This window comes from Coenobita brevimanus, chromosome 92, assembly GCF_032717465.1.
Source record: "Coenobita brevimanus isolate Jiangsu-jjx chromosome 92, ASM3271746v2, whole genome shotgun sequence".
Classification (NCBI taxonomy): Eukaryota; Metazoa; Arthropoda; class Malacostraca; order Decapoda; family Coenobitidae; genus Coenobita; species Coenobita brevimanus.
The window spans coordinates 18,063,054-18,082,675 of NC_137045.1; the positions used below are offsets into that span (position 1 = coordinate 18,063,054).

At 41.5% G+C, this 19,622-nt stretch overlaps 1 protein-coding gene across 2 annotated transcripts in view; it reads right to left on the reverse strand.

Annotated features, from left to right (window-relative positions):
• Positions 1 to 2,327: 2,327 nt before the first annotated feature.
• LOC145412207 (uncharacterized) overlaps positions 2,328 to 19,622 on the reverse strand; it is a 122,670-nt gene continuing 105,375 nt past the window's right edge. For both annotated transcript variants that reach the window (XM_080282133.1, XM_080282132.1), the window contains exon 6: positions 2,328 to 6,665. In XM_080282133.1, the coding sequence (XP_080138259.1) occupies positions 2,451 to 6,665 (4,215 nt within the window). In that variant the 3' untranslated portion in view covers positions 2,328 to 2,450. The remainder of the gene's footprint in view (positions 6,666 to 19,622) is intronic.

The following is a 19,622-nucleotide window of genomic DNA, read 5'->3' on the forward strand; positions in this document are numbered from 1 at the left end:
TGGCTAATAAACAGAGGACATAAAATATGGATAGTACAACATAAGCAGCATAATTCACAACCAAATGGATGACTGCAGTCACACCAGCTGGAACATCGGCACTTTACTTGTCATCTGGACAGATCCAAACTTCCTGTACAGCTTCATTTACTAGAGAGGCCACCTGACAGCAATGATCCTGGTATTCTACAGTTTTACTTAAAACTGTGTGTTGCTACACATTTACTGAATAATTAAACATCATCAATGAAAGAAGTTAAACTTTATAAAACATCTACTGTATATTCATTTACCAGCTCAGAATTATTGTAGTTACTCTGTCACAATGTCTAGAAGATAGTTTCCAAGCAAACTGTTATAGGATCAATGGAATTGTAATGCAGTGTGATAACACCTGCACATGAACCTATAACATTATTGCCTCCCATGAGATTCAAGCATGGCACCACTTAGAATAACCTGACCGTATGTCCTCTTAGACAGAGGCAAATAGCAGCATTAACTAAAGTTATATTAAAGTTTTGTTGTATAAAGTTGTTTCATGCACTTGAAAAAATATAAACATACATTTTTAAAACATCTACACGTAAAAGTTGAGGACAAAAATGTTACACATATACAAATAGTAATCTGTTCTAAAGCAGATGAATTTATCTGGTATGAAAATAAGACTGGAGATTCAGATACAAACTATTCCAGAAATGAAACTTGATGCCCTCTCAACTCAGACCCAAATATGGCTCAACAAAGACATGAAATCATACTGAGGCAACATCACCTCATTTCCTTTAATTATCTTCATGTCTGCAAACTGACTCACTATGTTGCACTTCTTCACGCCTTCTGACTGCTGCAAGAAACCTTTTTAGTAAAATATAATTACAGCCCCTAGTTTTGGTTGTAGATTAACTGTTTGTAAGACCAAAATGCTAACCTCTAAGCAGCCTAAACCCATAAAATGTACACAGAGCACAAACCTTGGTAAAGTTGGTGAATCTAAGCCACAAATGATAGTCAAATTTTTATACTATGTACTCTGTGCACAACACTATGTCTGAGGCTGTAGCTGCAGTGATGTTGATAGCTTAAATCACCAATTCTCATGACACCAGCTTAATCCCTTCAGTACAGTGATGTCTTTTTTGTCTTACTAGTGCTATCTCCAGCAGATTTATGTATGTCAAAGTAGACTTTTCAAACTGGAGAGGTCAGATATACCTTCATTAACTTCTGCAACACTAGGGAGCACTCCTAAGCTGAAAGAAGTAGTTTGGCAGTAGCCAAAATACAACAGACATGGACATCACTATACTGAAAGGGTTAGGAAACAAGTAAGAGTGTTGGTACTGCATCAATACGTATCATTTATCTAAAAATGACAATTTACAAGTCATGAGACATTCATTATTACAGTTTACATATTTTGTTTCCTCCATGACAACAGCAGCATTGAAACAACAGTGATGTCAACTATCAAGTAACTTCTTCAGTCACTTAACACTCATATAAATGTAATGATGCCCATATTCAACACCAGCATAGTAACCTTCTGACTGCAAAATACCTACTTTGCATAGTATTCAAGCTAATGTTTGAAAATATTACTATGCTTCCAAGAAACCCAGGGCAATCAAAAAAGCTAAAATAGTATCATAATGAAAGATCTGGTCAAGAACAAAGATATCTGTATTATATTCTAGCTTATAGAGGTTGATTTTACTCATCACCAAAACCCACTGCAATCAAAGGGCTAATGAAACCAACACTTACCAAACCCACCCACAATAATCAGTTTTGATGATGGCTACCACTCACATCAAAGGTCTAACTTCAGCACTGGAGATCTGAGTACAAATTTTCACAGGAGCAATGAAGAAGTAACTAAGAAACATTACAATACTACTGAAAGAAATTAAGGAAAAAACACCAGGATGTATCGAATCTTCATGTATTAAAGAAATACTGGGGACCATCCAGTCAATTGAACAAGATTCAAAGTTGATTTTCAGAATGAAGAATAAGTTTGGGAAATACTGTATAACAGGTGTAATATCTTTACTCATCTGTATTTAACTGCCTTAAAGTATTATGTACTGTATAATCATTTGGCTGTCAAATATCACATTTAATCAGTAAGTTCAAGAAATAAGAGTATTAAGTATAGTATTTGATTTTACAGTAATTACAAAAAATATATAGCTACTGAACAAAGTAAAAGACAAGATTATTACCTCTTCTTATTCACAGACACTTGGAGTACTGATAGAATATGGTTAGGTCACCAATCAAGGTTAATGATAATTAAACACAGGCAATGACTGAAAAAAAAAAAAAAAAAAAAAAATCAGATCAATTTTTATATACCATTCTTTATTTTTTCCAGTATCCTCCAGCAATTATGCAACTACTGCAATCTGATGCACTACTGAAATGTGATACATGTATGTTCACTATTTTTTTGAGAAGGCAAAATTATCAAATGGCTCTTCCCAGAAGCCTCCTCCTTCTGTTTTGCTTGGAGATGTTGTAGAGGTGCTCTGTTCAACGTCAGCTGTGAAGAATTCATCAGCAAATGGATCACTGTTACGGCGGAAGATGCTTACTGAGTCAGACTTCTTCATGTCAGTGGTAGTACTGAAACGGGCAGACACTTTAAATTCAGTTTCATCATCAGGGAAGACATCTTCTTCCAGTGCAAGTTCCTCTGCACGGTCATCCTGAGTCTTACTATCAGCCTGATTCACAGTACTAGGCTGTTCATCTGCTTTACCCTCCTGGAATGCATTTTCAAAGTCTGCAAACTGCATGTCACTCTGGCTGCATTCAGCCTCAGCTTGGGTCTTACTGAGCTTTACGCTGAAAGGATCTGCTTCACCAACACCAGCACCATCTTGTGGCAGGCTGGGGAATGCATTTTCAAAATTAACTTCTTCAGCTACACTACCAATAACAGAACTAAAGTTGTCTTCAAAAGGGGAATGCCTAATGTCACTTCCTTCACTTCCCACACTAAGACGTGAGGGGCCTCTACTTCTGTGTGGCTTGGCAGAAGTGGGAGGGGTAAAACTATCACCAAAAGGAGACTTTCTGTGTTCTGAACCAGATCGAGAAAGTCGTTCATGATCTACTGAGGCTTTATGACCTTCATGGCTAAAATCATCATCAAACGGAGATTCACGTGGAATGTTCTTGTGTTCTTCATGAATGGAATGCAAGGAACTAATAGATTTCTGGTCATCATATGGAGTATTTCTAAGAGAACCATGCCACGAGTCATCAAATGGCGAGCCTCTAGCATCTCCCTGTTTTGTTAAGCGACTGACTTCACCTTCCAGAGATGGTTCTCGTTCACTCTCAACTTCTTTAAGAACCTCATATCGGTCAACTCGATTTGTAAAGTCATCATCAAATGGACTTTTTCTTTTGCTGAGTGATGTATCAAGTGGTGGTTGCAGAGAACTTTCTCTGTCAGTTTTTGATGAAGCATCCATACTACTCTGCACAGAACTTGGAAGCTTAGGCTCAACGCTTGTAAAGGGATCATCAAATTTATCTGAACTATCACCAAAGCCAGAAGTAAAGCCACTGTCTACAATTTGCTCATCTCTTTTGTGATCTGGAAAATTGTCAGCAAATGGTGACTTTGATACTTCATCTGTTTTCTGAGCATCCTGATAGGTTTCTAAACCTGGAGGTACAAAGTTATCATCAAAGCTTGCAAAAGATGATTCTGATTCAGGTCTAGTCCTTCTGCTTGATGACTGACGTGATGATCTACCACCAGCTTGAGACAGTGAAGTGAAGTCATCAGTGAAGGGCGAGCGCTGAGCATCTTGGTGCTGCTGTGGTCTGGGACTGTGTTGTCTTGGATGTAAAGGAGAGTTCACTGGGGTCAAACTCTTTTCACTCATGGTTGCGGCAGAGAAGTCATCATCAAATTTGGCATCAAAAGCAGGCTCAAAATTGTCATACTCACTGATTTCTGGACTCCTGAAGACTGTGACACACTCTAGGTCATGATTGGGAGGTCGCCAGTCCTTGTCCTTTTCTAGCTCTCCCGCATCCCCGTCATCACTCAGAGAAGACTTATGTTCCAAGGAATCATGTCGCAAGTCTCCATCAAAGTTAGCTTTGAAAGTGCCAGATGAAACCTCAGATGCTTCCTCTTCCATGGAGTTCTGAGGAGTTAAGAAATTCTCATCAAATACGGACTTCTGCTTTGTGACAGTTGTAAGTTCACGAAAAACAGCATATCTGTCCTCACTAACAGGAGCTCCAACAGCATGAGTAACTTGTTGACCTCCACTTGCACTGAACTCTGGAGGATCTACAGGACTTTTAGGGAACTGGGCATCAAATTCTGCAAACATCTGATCCTCGCTATAAGCATATCTCTCTCTGCTTTGGTCTCTACTTGGGCCCCTAGATCTCCTACTAGATTTATCTTGGACTGCAACTTGGGTTTGTGTGTCAGACATGGGTTGCTCATCCAAGTCTTGCCGCAGTTGCTGCTGTGCAAGACAAGCTGCAAGTTCCACTACTGTCATTCTTGCCAACTGTTCCACAGGAACATCTAAACTGGCAGCCAGTTGATCAAGACTTGTGTTTGCAAGGTCAACTGATGCAGTACTTTTCTGCATAAGTTTGGGTGATTTCCCAGGAGTAGAGTGTTTGCTTGGAGTGGATTCTCTTGATGTTTTCGGTACAGCTCCAGTAAACTCATGAGTGGGACTAACACTTGGCTTAGGAAACTGAAAGCTGTCTGGGTGTGCAGGTTTAGTACTTCGACTGGGGATGAATGCTGGCTGAGAGGAGGAATCAGAATACCGGGGTTTTCTGGCTGGGATGGGAATGGGTGGAGTGTTACCTTCCTCAGGTGATGATTCATATTCATTTATGTAATTATAATGTGCATCAGAATTGGTGGTAGGAGGGCGGGGAGGAGGCCTGAGGGTGACATGTGTGGGTTGCCGTTTGGGTGGCAGAGGTGGGGGTTCAATATGGGCTGGTCTTGGAGGTGGCTTTGGGGCTTCCTCATAACTGAGATTCAAGTCATCTGTAGGAAAAGGTCTAACTTCCGTTTCTGGGGAAGAGAACTGCTCTACATCACCATAGCGATAGTGTGATGGTCGCAGAGATAAGGTAGCAGAACTGGCACTAAGCTGCTTGGACAAGTGTGACCTTGGCCTAGGGCGGGGGCTAACACCTCCATCTTCTCTTAAGTCTGGTGGGGTGGGGGGAGTGAGATCACCACTATCATAACCACGAGTGTGACCTAGCTCTCTCATCTCCCATTCTGTTTCATAGCTGGATTGTTTTCGGAATTTATGGCTGCGAGGCAGAGTCTTAGGGCTCAATGAAGAAGCTCCTACAGTGAACTGCTTGCCCATGCGAGTACGAGGCACTGGGGAGTGGTGACGGTGAGGGTGGGGTTGGGGTATCTGTGGTGACCCTGGCCCTGATGCCATTCTAGCAGGAGATCTTGGAACAGGAGGGGGTGAAAAGGGAGGGGGACTGTCTCGGAATGATTCTGGAGGTAGAGCAACAGTCAATGGTCCACATGGTAGGGGTGGGGGAGGTTCATCAGGTATACTGCTTGACATTTCAGACCTCTGGCTTCTTGGGGAGTCATTGGGAAATGAGGAGGTGAAGTCTGCAAATCCTGCAGTGGAGAAATTAGATGCTTCATAGTACTCCTCCTTGTCTGTAGATGCGGACTGCTGAAAACGGAAGTCTTCTTGACTAAAGGAATCAGGAGGGCTGAAGGATTCAGTAAAGGAGTGAGATGGCATAGAGGCATTGTGAACTGGGGTGATGGTAGTTGAGGTGGGGTGCCTGGATGTCAGGTTGATGGACCTAGGTGTTGTGGTATAAAGTGAGGTTGATGCTACAAGGGCTGAAACTTCTGGAGGGATGAAGCCAGGCTGTGTGCGGGGTGAACATGAGATTGATGGTTCTCCATCTCCTAACTCTCTCAACACACGCTGACGTGGTTTTCGCATATCACTGAAGAAGTCACGTTTGTCAACATATGGACGATTTTTCCCTTTACTGAGAGGATCTAAGTCAGTAAATACATCAAAATGAGGATCTTTCTTAGATGGTTCTGTATCCTCAGAAAAGTCTGCCTTGGACCACTGAACATCAAAATCATCTGACTGATGAAGGCTAGATGCTCCACTTGCCTGAGATTCTTGTCCTTCACATACTCTGGAATCACTAATGTCATTAAATGATCCGCTATCATCGGTTCTGAACTCTTTAAAAGCTGCATATCTGTCTTCCTGATTGTCCCCAATTTGGGATGCTTGCCTAGAGGGCTCGCTTTGAGCTGATGGGGAATTTCCATCAGGAAAGGTGACTGGAAACTTTGCAAACTCTTGACTCCCTTTATTCTCGGATGCCTTTGCTCCCCCTTGCTGCTGCTGCTGTTGTTGCTGCTGCTGCTGCTGCTGCTGCTGCTGTTGCTGCTGCTGCTGCTGTTGCTGCTGCTGTTGCTGCTGCGTGTGGTGAGAGTCATGCCTCGTCCTGCCAGAGGCTGGTGGGGGAGCAAGGGGGGCTGGAGTGGGGGCAGTAGTGGCGGTGAGACGAGGAGGCTTGCTGGCATCAGGTGGAGGAAAGTTTGGCTTGAAGGAGTCACCAAAGGGATCATTCTGCTCACCCTCCTGCAACACAGGACCACCATCAGCCACCACCACAGCCTGCATGTACACCATTAGCTGCTTAAAAGTACTGACTGTAAAGATGCTTCAGTAAATACAGTATACCATATACTGTATATTTATACACTATTGTAAATGGTTTATAATAATGAAAATTTAATAAAATGCAAATTTACCTGTTCAAAATGCCAGATATTTTGAATATGTATAAGAAATATTCAGTAACATTATCACCTGCCAGTGGATAATGGGTTGTAATAACTATCTAAGACAGCTGAAATTACAGGGAATAATTCTTAGTGCTGTTCAATATGAGTAACATAATATGTAGATACCTTTATTAACTTGGTCCACAGACAATCTTAATGGGAGTGAGGAAAAAAAATATACTTTTATTTATACAGCAAAACAATGAAAAAAACTAATAAATGTTATAAATGTTCATGAATCTACAATATACTGCAAAAATAAAAATAAAAACTAAATAAATAGAATGTAATACATACAATAACCCTACAAGGTATGCAAGTATAGCATCGTTCTTAGTGCATAGTGTGCATGACAGTAATTTTTACCATGAAGCTACAGTTTATGCAAATGTTCCTCATTAAAGCTCCAAATTAAGGCATAAAAGCAAGCAAAGTGTTGCTAACAAGAAATTTGATGTCTAAAGCAGGTGAGGCAAAGTAGGTGAGACTGAGCTCTCACCACCACACTCGCCCAGTCTCTCGCCCCTTGTGTGTCCCTTCACCCTCTCACTTTCCCCTTCACTCTCACACCTCTCTCTACCTCTCCTCACTTCCACACTTCTAATACCCACTGTATAATTCATCCACTTTAACTTGGCAGATATTCTGTCCTTTTTGTATAGCTCACTGGCAGCATAAGAATGCTGATGGTTCAATATCTCTTCGAATGCACTTCTATGTGACTTGCCCCAAATTTTAGTGTTAATGTCTTGCACTCAAGCTGTAGAGATGGCAATTTTAGGCCAAGTTAAACTGGACAGAGTATACCTCATATTTGTACTTCCACACCTTTTACCCTTCCCCTATCATCATAATAAATCTTACCTCTTTTCTCCGTCAAAATATTGGAGAGAGTCCTCATTTTAAGTCTGGAATAATCCAAAATACCGGTATCCCTACTTTTTAAAACTGGTGTGTAAATGATGGGAATTGGCAAATCTGGTTAGCAGATGGCAATGCAAATTTTATTAAACAAGATTTCTAAATTTACTGAGGAGCTGACAGCATAACATTAAAAAAAAAAAAAAGGGGGAGGGGGAGGTAACTTATAATGAGGATTCTTCTCCAATTCTTCCACTTACTCTTCTACTTGTACTCACACATTGCATAATTTATTACTGCTCATTATTTTCATACCTCCTTACCACTGTTAATGATGATAACTCCTGTAGTTCATCAACCTTAACTGGGCAGAAATTTTCTTTCTTTCGTAGCTCATTTTCCATTGCTCAGTGGCACAGTAAGAATATGAAAATATATTGATTCTACTGTATGTCCTCTCCACAATACACCTTCATGAATAGCATAATATTCTAGTGTTTAGCTCTTAACATACTCACCAGAGCCAAAGAAGTGGCAATTTTAACCAAAATAAAGACGTGGCAACGTCAGACCAAGTTACAGTAAACAAAGTATTGTCCGTGTGATGTTGACAGTGCAGTACAAACCCCAAGGCCCTGATATAAACAACCATATTCCGTGACAACATGCTAGTGAGTACACTTGACAGCTGTAAATGATAACTGCAGTGATAATAATGACGACCTGAGTACTGAGCTTCTGCTAACATGGAGAAAAAATACATCCTTTATTTATCACTATACTGCATGTGGTGGGTTGGGGTGCTCACCATCCACTCACTCAATGTAGTGCTGCTCTCGGGTGTCTGCCTTTTCCTCTCCTCCATCCGTCTTTCCTTCCACCCGCTTATGTCTTTCTTTCCTTCATTCTTTCCTCGTCCATCTGCCTACGGGTGACTTTACACTCCCTATTCTGTCTTTCTTTCCTTCATTCTTTCCTCTTCCTTCTGCCCATGGGTGACTCTACACTGAATGACAAGCCAAATGGTTTCCTGTTCACCAGGAAACCATTTCCTATGCTGGGTGGTAACCATATAACCAAATTTTGGAACCAGGTGGTTTAGTGGGTATTTATGGCGCTCCAATCAAATTGAGCCAGTGAAGGTTTATATCCAAGGAATGGTTGAGGTTTATTGCTCAAGTAATGCCACTCAGGGATGAGTGAGGTTGGTCACTCTCATCTTAAATGTCAGGACCAACTTGCCTAGCCCCAGGCTCCTACGCTCCTCATGGGGCAACGTAGGATTGGATGATGGATGGATGGATGGATGGATGCAAACTGAATAAAAAAATCCGCAATGACCCTTTCTTTATACTTGTATACAATACAGATCTGAAAATTATGCTAAAGTCTATATACTGTACCGTAAAAGCATGAATATATTTACTTAATGTTGCAGACACTGAGCCACATGAGAAAAATCCTCAAGATATGCAGTACTGCACTGAAAAATATTTGTTCGATCAGAATTTTCTGGCTGACCAACATATCTATGCTTCATTACTCAAGTAAATCATGGAGTTACTAATGCTGGACTTTCCTTCATGCACAGTATGCATAAGTGCTGTTTAGGCTCTGCAACTCTTATGTGCACTGCAAGAGACATATAACACTCAAATTCAAGTCTGGATGGGTAAGTCATGTAATATCATAAATGCTATGTTTTACTCATGTTCTTGTGAATAACAGTGTGGATGATGATGATGTATGATAGAAATGAGATATGCACGTATTAACTATGGAATCTTCCTATGTACAAAGAAGGACACATCTCTCCACAGAATGGATATGATTCCATTCATCCATCTATAATCTGCTCCTTTTGTGCTTTTAGCAGTGAGGCAGGGGGCTAGGCTACTTAGTCCAAAGGTTTAAGGTGTGCATGACAAGTAGCTTGCCAGAGCTGCATTATAACGAGCAAAAAACCCCAACCAGCCCTCATACATAAAACCTCATGGGCCACATCCAATTGGAGCACTTTAAACTACTAAACTACCCAATGTATTGTACTACATACAATCCTGGGTTACAAAAGAAACTATGGCTTGTAACTCAGTATAAAGTCACCTGAATGTAGCACTACAGTGAGTGTGTGATTGGTGAGCACCATCTTGTACCAAAGAACAAAAATCTTACATTTACACCAATGAAATCTCATGCTGATGGGAAAATGTACTATTTGTTGGATGAGCCTTAACAGCTCCGATAAGGAGGTAAGATAGCAAAGTACAACCTTAAACTCTTAAACCTCTGTAATATCTTAGGATGCACTTGGGAGGTGGGGAAAAACAATTTGGATTAATACACTGAATTCAGTCTTCATTCTTGTTGTTGACTGCCACTGCATCAGTGTTTTTTAGTGGTGAATACTACCTAATTTTGTATTTACTGGTGGTCTTGCAGTTAGAATTACCACGGCATGTGTGTGACTTAATTTCAACAGGTGATCACATAATGTCACAGAGGGTAGCAGGTTGACTATCATTAAATATATTGTACTGCACTGCAGTAGCCTACCCTCAGGAAACTGCACTTCTAAGAGGGTAATGTGGAACTGGCTGTTATATTTATTTACTGTATTTATTTACAGTCGTCACCTCAGGCGAGGCTAATTAATTCTGGACCATGCCCGCGCCATAGAAAACCATGCCATACAAATAACTAAACCTATGGGAAAAATGGAATATGGTTCTAGAAGTTCACCCAAAGTCTCCCTTTTCACCCCACTTTTCCCCATTTTTCCCCAGTTTACACAAGCACACAATCAAGCAATCAGTCAATGAATGTATTACATGTAACAATAGGCACAAAAAACGGGAGGGTGATCAGCCTTGTGTCTACTTGGGCAATACCATGCGCTGCGGATCGAGCAAAAAAAAAAGCTTGGCCAAGTAGACACAGGTCAGCTGACCGACCAAAACATTAAAGATGGTGGAGGCTGCCTGGTCAAACACTGACTGAAGAAGCTTATTTGATAAAGTCTGTATGCTTAAGTGTCAAAAAAACTCACATTCAACACATTAATAATCATTCTTATATACGTAATGATGATGATGGGAAACATTATACTTCGTCTTAGCTCAGAGACAGGTGCTTCATCAATAACCCGTTCATAGCGATTTTACGAACAAACCCACAACTAGTCACAATACCCAAAGAATCTTTAATGTTCCATTACTTAACACAATGAATTTGATGAAGTCTAATCTCCTCATAAGAGAGAAAAAAGTCCACAGTTGGAGTACTTGTATGAAGCTGAAGTGGTCGCCATCTTCTTTGTTTACTAACAAAGGAGCGCACTGCCAAGGGAATTTGCCCGTGCATTTCAAACCTTTCCGCGCCTGCGCCACAGGTAGTTTATGCGCGTAGTTCATTTTGGGGGGGTCTGGCACCTTGCCATGTCATAGAAAACCGTGCCATAGAAGTCCGCGCCATAGGCGACTTGACTGTATTTATTTATTTTGTCCACCAAATGTAGCCCGACTATTAAATATCTACACCACAACAAACAACCAGTAAAACAATATTTTACAAACGGTCCGTTTTATGTTCACTGTGTGTGTGTGTGTGTGTGTGTGTGTGTGTGTGTGTGTGTGTTTAGCTAGTTGTGATATACAGGAAATGAGCTACATTTGTGGGTTCCCATCTCCGTGACTCAACCAGTCAAACTCTGCATTAAACTAATTTAAGTGTTTGGACTGGATGATCTCTTTATCCAGGCTATTCCATAGGTCAATGCATCTATAATGAAAACTATATTTCTTGATATCCTTCAGGCAACTTGTCTTTTTCAATTACTTTCCATGTCCTCTTGTTGATCCCTCATCCCATACAGACAGATCTTGTCTGTCTATTTTGTCTACTCCTATCATGGCCCTGAACACTGCAATCATGTTGCCCCTCTCTCTTCTTTCTTCTAAGGAAGGCAGACCTAGCTTTTCTAGTCTTTCCTTAAATGATAGATCTGACAGGCTGGGGACATCTTGGTTGCTGCTATCTTGTTTATATCTTTCCTTGTACATGGGCACCACACCATTGCCACATATTTCAACCTGGGGTGGATCATAACCACTATAAATTTTTTCATCATTGCCTCATCCAAGTACTGAAATACCACTCTAATGTTTGTCAAGAGCTTACATGTCTCTCTGACAATCTTGTTAATGTGTTATTCAGGTGACAAATTATCCTGGACCAATACTTCCAGGTCCGTCTTCTCTTGCTTTTGTGATTGGTTCCTTTCCCATCGAGTAATTCAGTGATGACATCTTTGTACTTTTACTAATTTCCAATTTTTGCATTTTTTCCCCATTGAATTTCATTTCCCATACACGGCCCCACTCGTAAATCCTGTCCAGATCTTCCTGTGGCATTTTTCAACCCTCTTTAACTTCTATTCTCCTCATGATCTTTGCATTGTCTGCAAACAGGCTTGCATAACTGTTCATTCCATCCAACATATCATTTACATAAATCAGGAACATTATGGGTGCCAGCACCGAGCCCTACGGGAGTCCATTTGTTACTTCCCTCCACCCTGACATCTTGTCCTTTGTTACTGTCCTTATCTGTCAGTCTCTAATGCAGTCTCTCATCCACTCCAAGAGGTTCCCCATCAGTCCTTTTATGTGCTCCAATTTCCACATTAGTCAATTATGGGGTACCTTGTCAAAGGCTTTTTGAAGACCTAAGTAAACACAATTCACCTATCTCTCTCCTGCAGCACGTCCACTGCCCAAGACAAGAAGTTCAACAAAATAGAAACACACGAACTTCCATTTCTTAATCCAAACTAACTCTATGGGAAAATGTCCATCTGCTCCAGATATTTTATCCACCTTCCTGGGGGAATGGGGGTTTTCAAGAATACTCCCTCAGTATCCCTGCTTGTCGTACGAGGCGACTAAAAGGGTTGGTGGTGGGTTAGTGCCCCACCCCGTAAAAAGAACTAACTAAAAAAGCGAACAAAGCGCCTCGGACACGGACAGACCATACGTTGACGACTAAGGAACGGACGATGGACATTCTTAGGGTGGGAACGTGGAATGTGAAAGGAGTGAATGATGAAGTGAAAGAGAGAGAGATTGTTCAGGTGCTTGAGGATGCAAAAGTGGATATATGTGGATTGACTGAAACTAAATGGAAAGGTGAAAGGGTGAGAGAATGGGAATATGGTTTAGGTATATGTGCGGGAGTCAATGAAAATGAGAGGGCAAGAGAGGGAGTAAGTCTGATGATAAGCAAGAAGTGGAAGGAGAATACAAGAGAGTATGGAACAGTGGGTGCAAGGATTGTATGGGTGAGGATGAAAGTAGGTATACAAGCGTGGGCGATTGTATGTGTGTATGCCCCGACTGAGGATTGAGTGGCAAGAGTGAAAGACGAGTTTTGGGTGAGTGTAGAAGCGTGTATGGACAAGTTTGAGAGGAGCGAGAGAGTGCTGTTGATTTTTTTTTTTTTTTTTTAAATAACAGAACGGAGGAAGGAAAAACAAATGGGGAAAAAAATAATCCATACACCAGATTACTGGTGTCCTCTGTTCATAAAATATCTGTAACAGTTAGACTTGAACAGTTGTGGGTTGAAATTTGGAGGAAAACAACTCTGGGGAAGCGAGTTCCAGAGAGATGCAGTTCGAGGAATGAAAGAATTCTGATAGGCAGAAGTTCTGCAATATGGTTGAGTGACATTCCAGTCATGAGCGCTACCAGATGCCCGTGTAGCACGAGGGAAGGCATGGAGAGGTGGCACCATAGACGCAACTTCGTCTGAGCATTTGCCAAAAAAATATCTGTAAAATAATGCAAGGGAGGCAACATTCCTTCTTACTTGCAGGGGAGGTAGTTTATATGTAATGGCAGGGTTGTTAATGATTCTAACAGCTTTACTCTGAATTTTGTCTAGTTGTCTTAATGCAACCTCTCCACAACCATTCCACAAGGGTGAGCAATATTCAAGATGAGAGCTGTACAATAATCCAAGTTTCTTTTGGAGACATGAATGGCAAAGTTGGGAATGTACGAGTGGATGGAGTGGTTGGTCTGTGGGGTGTGCCAGCTGACGGAGATGGGAATGGAAGTGCTTTGGTGGACATCTGTGCTTGTAAGGGGTTGGCAATAGCCAACACCTACTTTCGGCATAAGATGATCCACTGGTATACATGGAGAGTAATGAGGAGGATGGATGGTGAACTTGTTGAACGAAAGGCAATGATAGATTACGTGTGTGTGGATGAGCGAATGAGAAGACAAGTGTTGGATGCAAGAATGTGGAGAGGGTGGGGGAATGGAGTCTCGGACCATCACTTTGTGATGGCCAAGGTAGAGCTGCAAAGAAAGTGGTTGAGGAGACGAAGGGGAAGACAGGAGGAAGCAACTCTTGTGAGAAGAGTGGAGAAATTGCAAGATAGTGAGAAAATGACAGAGTATAAGAGCATAGTGGAAGAAAGACTGGGAAGGTACGAGCTAGAGCAGATGGAAGGGGTGGAAGACGTATGTAAGATATTCACGGAAGAGATAGGCGCAGCGTGTGAGGCAGTTTGTGGAGTGAGGAGGAGATGCAAGGGTGTGCAAGGGACAGCATGGTGGAATGATGAGGTGAAACGAGCTGTGGAACAAAAGAAGAAGGCATATAGTGAATGGTTAGCGAGTAGAGGTAGGGGAGAAGATGAGAGAGAGAAGAGAGAGGTATATGTGAGCAGGAGAAGGGAGGTTAAGAGACTGGTGAAGGAGAGTAAAAAGAAAGTGGATGAGGAGTTTGGGAGGAATCTGAGTGTGAAATGGAGGGAGAGTAAGAAATTGTTTTGGAAGGAGGTAAAGAAAGTAAGGCAGTGTGAAAGGGGAAATAGTAAGGGGAGTGAAAGATGGGAATAATAGATTGTTGGTGGAGAAGAGAGAGAAACTGAGGAGATGGAAGGAGCACTTTGAGGATTTGTTGAATGTGGAGAGTGAGAGCAGTGCAAGTATAAGTGGTTGGGGAATGGCTGGGAGAAGAAGAGATGACAGGAGAGAGGAAGAGATCAGTAGGGCGGAAGTAGTGGAAGCGATGAAGAATATTAAGTTGGGAAAGGCCCCAGGAATTGATGGAGTGTGTGGTGAAATGCTTAGGTATGGGGGTGAGATTGTTGTGGAGTGGATATGGAAGTTGTGTAGATTGGCTTGGGAAGAGGGAAGGGTTCCAGAGGACTGGAAATCAGGTATAACTGTTCCTTTATACAAAGGAAAAGGAGAGAGAGAAGTATGTGGTAACCATAGGGGTATTTGCCTTCTTAGTGTGACTGGTAAAATATATGGTTGAATACTCATTGATAGGGTTAGGCATATGACAGAGGAGCTAGTTGGAGAAGAACAAGGGGGATTTAGGAAGGGAAAAGGGTGTGTAGATCAGATATTTGTTCTAAGATGTTTAGTGGAGAAGTATCTAGAGAAGGGAAGGAAAGTGTATGCTGCCTTCATGGACTTGGAGAAAGCTTATGACAGAATAGATAGGCAAGGTATGTGGAAGGTATTAAGAATATATGGAGTGGAGGGGAAATTGTTGAGTGCTGTGAAGAGTATGTACAAGGGAGCTAGGGTTACAGTGCGAGTGGATGGCGAGCTGAGTGAGTTCTTTGATCTCAATGTGGGACTGAAACAGGGTTGTGTGATGTCTCCATGGCTGTTTAATATATACATGGATGGGGTTGTAAAGGAGGTGCAGGGTAGGGCAGTGGATGTGGGGGTGGCTCTAATGAATGAGGGTGAGATTTGGAAGCTTCCGGTGTTGCTGTTTGCTGATGATACAATACTTTTGAGTGAAGATGAATGGGAGTTGCAAGGTTTGGTGAATGAATTTGGGACAGTGTGTAGGAGGAGGAATCTGAAAGTTAATGTAAACAAAAGTAAAGTTATGGTGTTTGAGAGGAATGAAGTCACAGAGTGTGCAGTGAGGTTGGATGGTGAGGATATGGAGAATGTGAGTGCATTCAAGTACTTGGGTAGTGTGATGAGTAAGGATGGAACTTTGGGGGATGAAGTGCGTGAAAGGGTACAGCAGGGAAGGAAGGTCGTTGGTACACTGAAAGCAGTGATGAGAAGTAGGGAGGTGAGTATGGAAGTTAAGAAGTCACTGCATGATAGTATTGTGATCCCTACCCTGACGTATGGAAGCGAGGCATGGATCTTGCAAGAGGGGAACAAGTCAAGAGTGAGAGCAGTGGAAATGAGTTACTTGAGAGGAGCATGTGGAGTGACGTGGAGGGACAGGTTGATGAATGAAGAAGTGAAGGAACGATGTGGGGTGGATGTGGATGTGGTTGAGAAGATTAGGAGAAATACACTGAGGTGGTTTGGACATGTGAAGAGAATGGAGAATGAAAGACTGACTAAGAGGGTGTATGTAGGTGAGGTGGAGGGAGGGAGAGGTAGACCGAGGATGAGGTGGAGGGATGGAGTTGAGAGGTATATGAGGGAGGGGGGGGTGAGTTGGGGGGAGGGTAGTCAAATGGTGGGTGACAGAGCGACTTGGAGGCGTTTTGTCTGCGGCCACCCTTTGCGGGATTAGGGCGTCGGGCTATAGATAGATAGACTTTCAAGATTCTCTCGCACAACTTTGTGACCATGCTGGTCAGGGACACTGGCCTATAATTCTGGAGCTCTACCTTATTTCCTCCTTTATAAACTGGCACTACACTGGCCCTCTTCCATTCCTGATGCACTTTCCCTTCTTCCAGAGAACACACTTAAACTGTGAATCTTATCCGCCAGTTGTTCTATGCATTCCTTTAGCATCCAGCTAGAGATCCTGTCAGGCCTTGGGGCTTTCCTTGACATCTTTCAGTTTCCAGTAATTTATACACCTTCTGCACTTCCACACTTATATCTTTTAACACTACATTCTTAGCCACTCTCTCCTCCTCCACAAAATCAGTTTCCTTAGAGAAACCTGATTGGAAACTTTAGTTCATTATTTCAGCTTACATTACCGCATCTTTATGGACCTTTCCTTCTACTTTCAGCTTATTGATTCCTTCCTTCTTTGTGTTTCAATCTGCCACTGACAAACCTATAAAACAATTTAGTTTCTTCCTTACATTGGTCAATTATACTTCTTTCAAAGTTTCTTTCTTCCTCTCTATGGATCTTTGTACTGTATATTCATTTCTAGTTCTTTTGTATTCTTCCTTTGTTTTATTGTTACCTCTCTTTTTCCATTGTTCCACGTCACATCCCTTTCTCTTTCTGCTATCATATATCTTCTGTTGAACCAATCCTTTTTCCAATTTTCTCTCCCACTTATTCTTGGCACATATTTTTCCACACCCGAGTTGTAAAGGCCTAGAAAGATATCCCACTTCTTCTGTGTCACTCTTGATTCTCTGAATTCTCTCCAATTCGTTTCTTCAAAAAATTTACTCAGTCCTGTAAAGTTTCCTTTCCTGAAGTTGTATCTTCCACGCCTATATAGCTCATCTCTTGGTGCCATGTTCCCTTCTATCATTTGGAACTCAGTCACTACATGATCACTTTTTCCTCTATAACACAGATGTTTCAGTGATTTTTCCTCTATAACACAGATGTTTCAGTGATTCAGTTACATCAGGTTCTTTGGTTAGCGGTAAATCTAGTCTTGCCGGTGTGTCATCACCTCTAAATCCTGTCCCTTCTTTGACCCACCAGGTCATTACATTATTTATTGCTAAATTTAACATTAAACTGCCCCATGAATCTTCACTACCTCCTGTGTCCCACTCCTCCCAGTTCACCTCTTTACAATTAAAGTCACCCATTAGCATTATATTGTCGCTTTTCTCATTCATTTTCTGTAGATGTCAAACCATGTCTGACATCTGGTATTCCATCTCTTTCCATGCCCTTGTCTTGGGGGGGACATATGTTATTGTGATGTCTCTCCTGCCTTCTCCTCTGGTTTCCAGTTTCATATTTATCACATCTGCCCTACCTTCTCTCAGTTCTACATTATCCATGCAGTTCCTCACTGCTATCATCACTCCTCCTCCTGTTTTTCTTTTCTATTTTTTTCTCCACAGTTTGTATTTACAATCTCCCACTTGGATATCAATACCCTCTCTTAACTTGGTCTCTACAAAGCACATAATATCTGGCTCATTTACCCTCATGAAATTATTCATTTACCCTCATGAAATCACTGATTTCTAGCCTTGCCGAGATAAAGCCATCTATGTTAGCACATGCCCCTTTCAATCTTTTTACACTTTTTTTTTCCATCTTTCTCCCTTCTTCTCTTCATTGGTACCACTTTCTCAATTTCTGAACCATAACTCTCCAATAAAACTCTGTCTTCTCTTCCTCCATTCTCTGGTCGTTTTCTTCCTTAGCATCCTTGACTAGCTCCTTTATTTTAGCTCTTCTTCCTCATTTGCATCTTTCCTTATCCAAACATTCTTGAGCCCCTCCTTGTCAACTAGTTTCCATGTCCTATTAATGATCTCATTTACAGCGACCTGTGACCAAAACTTAACTTTTAGTGGCCGTGCCCCTCCCTCCTCATATCCTCCCAGCCTAAACATCTCTTCAATCTCTTCTTTAGCTTTGTTGTCACCCTCCATAACTATTGATACTATTTCTGGCCCTTCTCAGTTCTTCTTTTTCCCTTTCTGATCTTATTGAAATAGGTTTTTCTTTCAATCCTGAAATTATCACACATTTTTTACTTATCTACTATATCCCTGAATAGAGATTCTCTACTTTGTAGTACCTTAACTACTAGTGGTGGGCAGCGCAAACAAAGAAGGGCCTTGTGCAAGCGCAATCCACAGTTTACTATCTTGCACAAGCGCAAGTGTGCGATCTGACAAATATTTAGCTTGCGCAATGTCGCAATGCGCAAGTGCACACCATTTGCATATATTTGTGGGAATTACTGTAAAATATTGAGATATTTACATAAAATAGCATAGTTACTTACTTACTTTTATTTATTATTATTATTTTCTATTATTTGTAATTTGCACAAGTGCACAGTCCAATATTTACCTTGCACAATGTCGCTAAGCGCTAGCGCAAACTATTGCATATATTTGTGGGAATTACTGTAAAATATTGATGTTTTAATAAATTAGGGTACTTACTTACTTTTATCTATAATTATTATATCTATCTATTACCAGATGCCTTAATCCTGTAAGGGGTGGCCACTGGCCACATCAAGCAACAAATCGCCTCCATGTCACCTTGTCCCCCCGCCATTTCGCTGCCCTGCTCCCAATTCACACCCCCCTCTCTCATATACTTCTCCACTCCATCCCTCCATCTCATCCTTGGCCTCCCCCTCTCCCTCCCCCCCCTTCCACCTCACTCACATACACTCTCCTCGTTACTCTTTCACTCTCCATCCTCTCCATAAGACCAAACCACCTCAATGTGTTTCTCCTAACGCTTCCTATCACTTCCATATCCACACCAAAACGATCCTTCACTTCATTTGTCAGTCTGTCTCTCCACGTAACTCCACATGCTCCTCTCAAATAACTCATTTATTTCCACAGCCCTCACTCTTGACTTCTGTCCCTCCAACAAGGTCAAAGCTTCACTTCCATACATTAGAGTTGGTATCACAACACTATCATGTAATAACTTTTCACTCGTGGAAATTCAAACAGAGGAGTGAGCGGGCTGTGAAGCGGAGGGACAGGGAAACGAAGGCTGTGATGTTGCCATTTTTACTTTTATCTACATTTTCACAAGACGTTTTATTTAATAATTCAATATAGATATACAACAGCATGTGTAATTCCTTACAAAAATTATTAAAACATATTATTTAAATCAAATATCCACAGCCTAATAAATTATTAGGCTGTGGATATTTGGTATAAACAATATGTTTTACG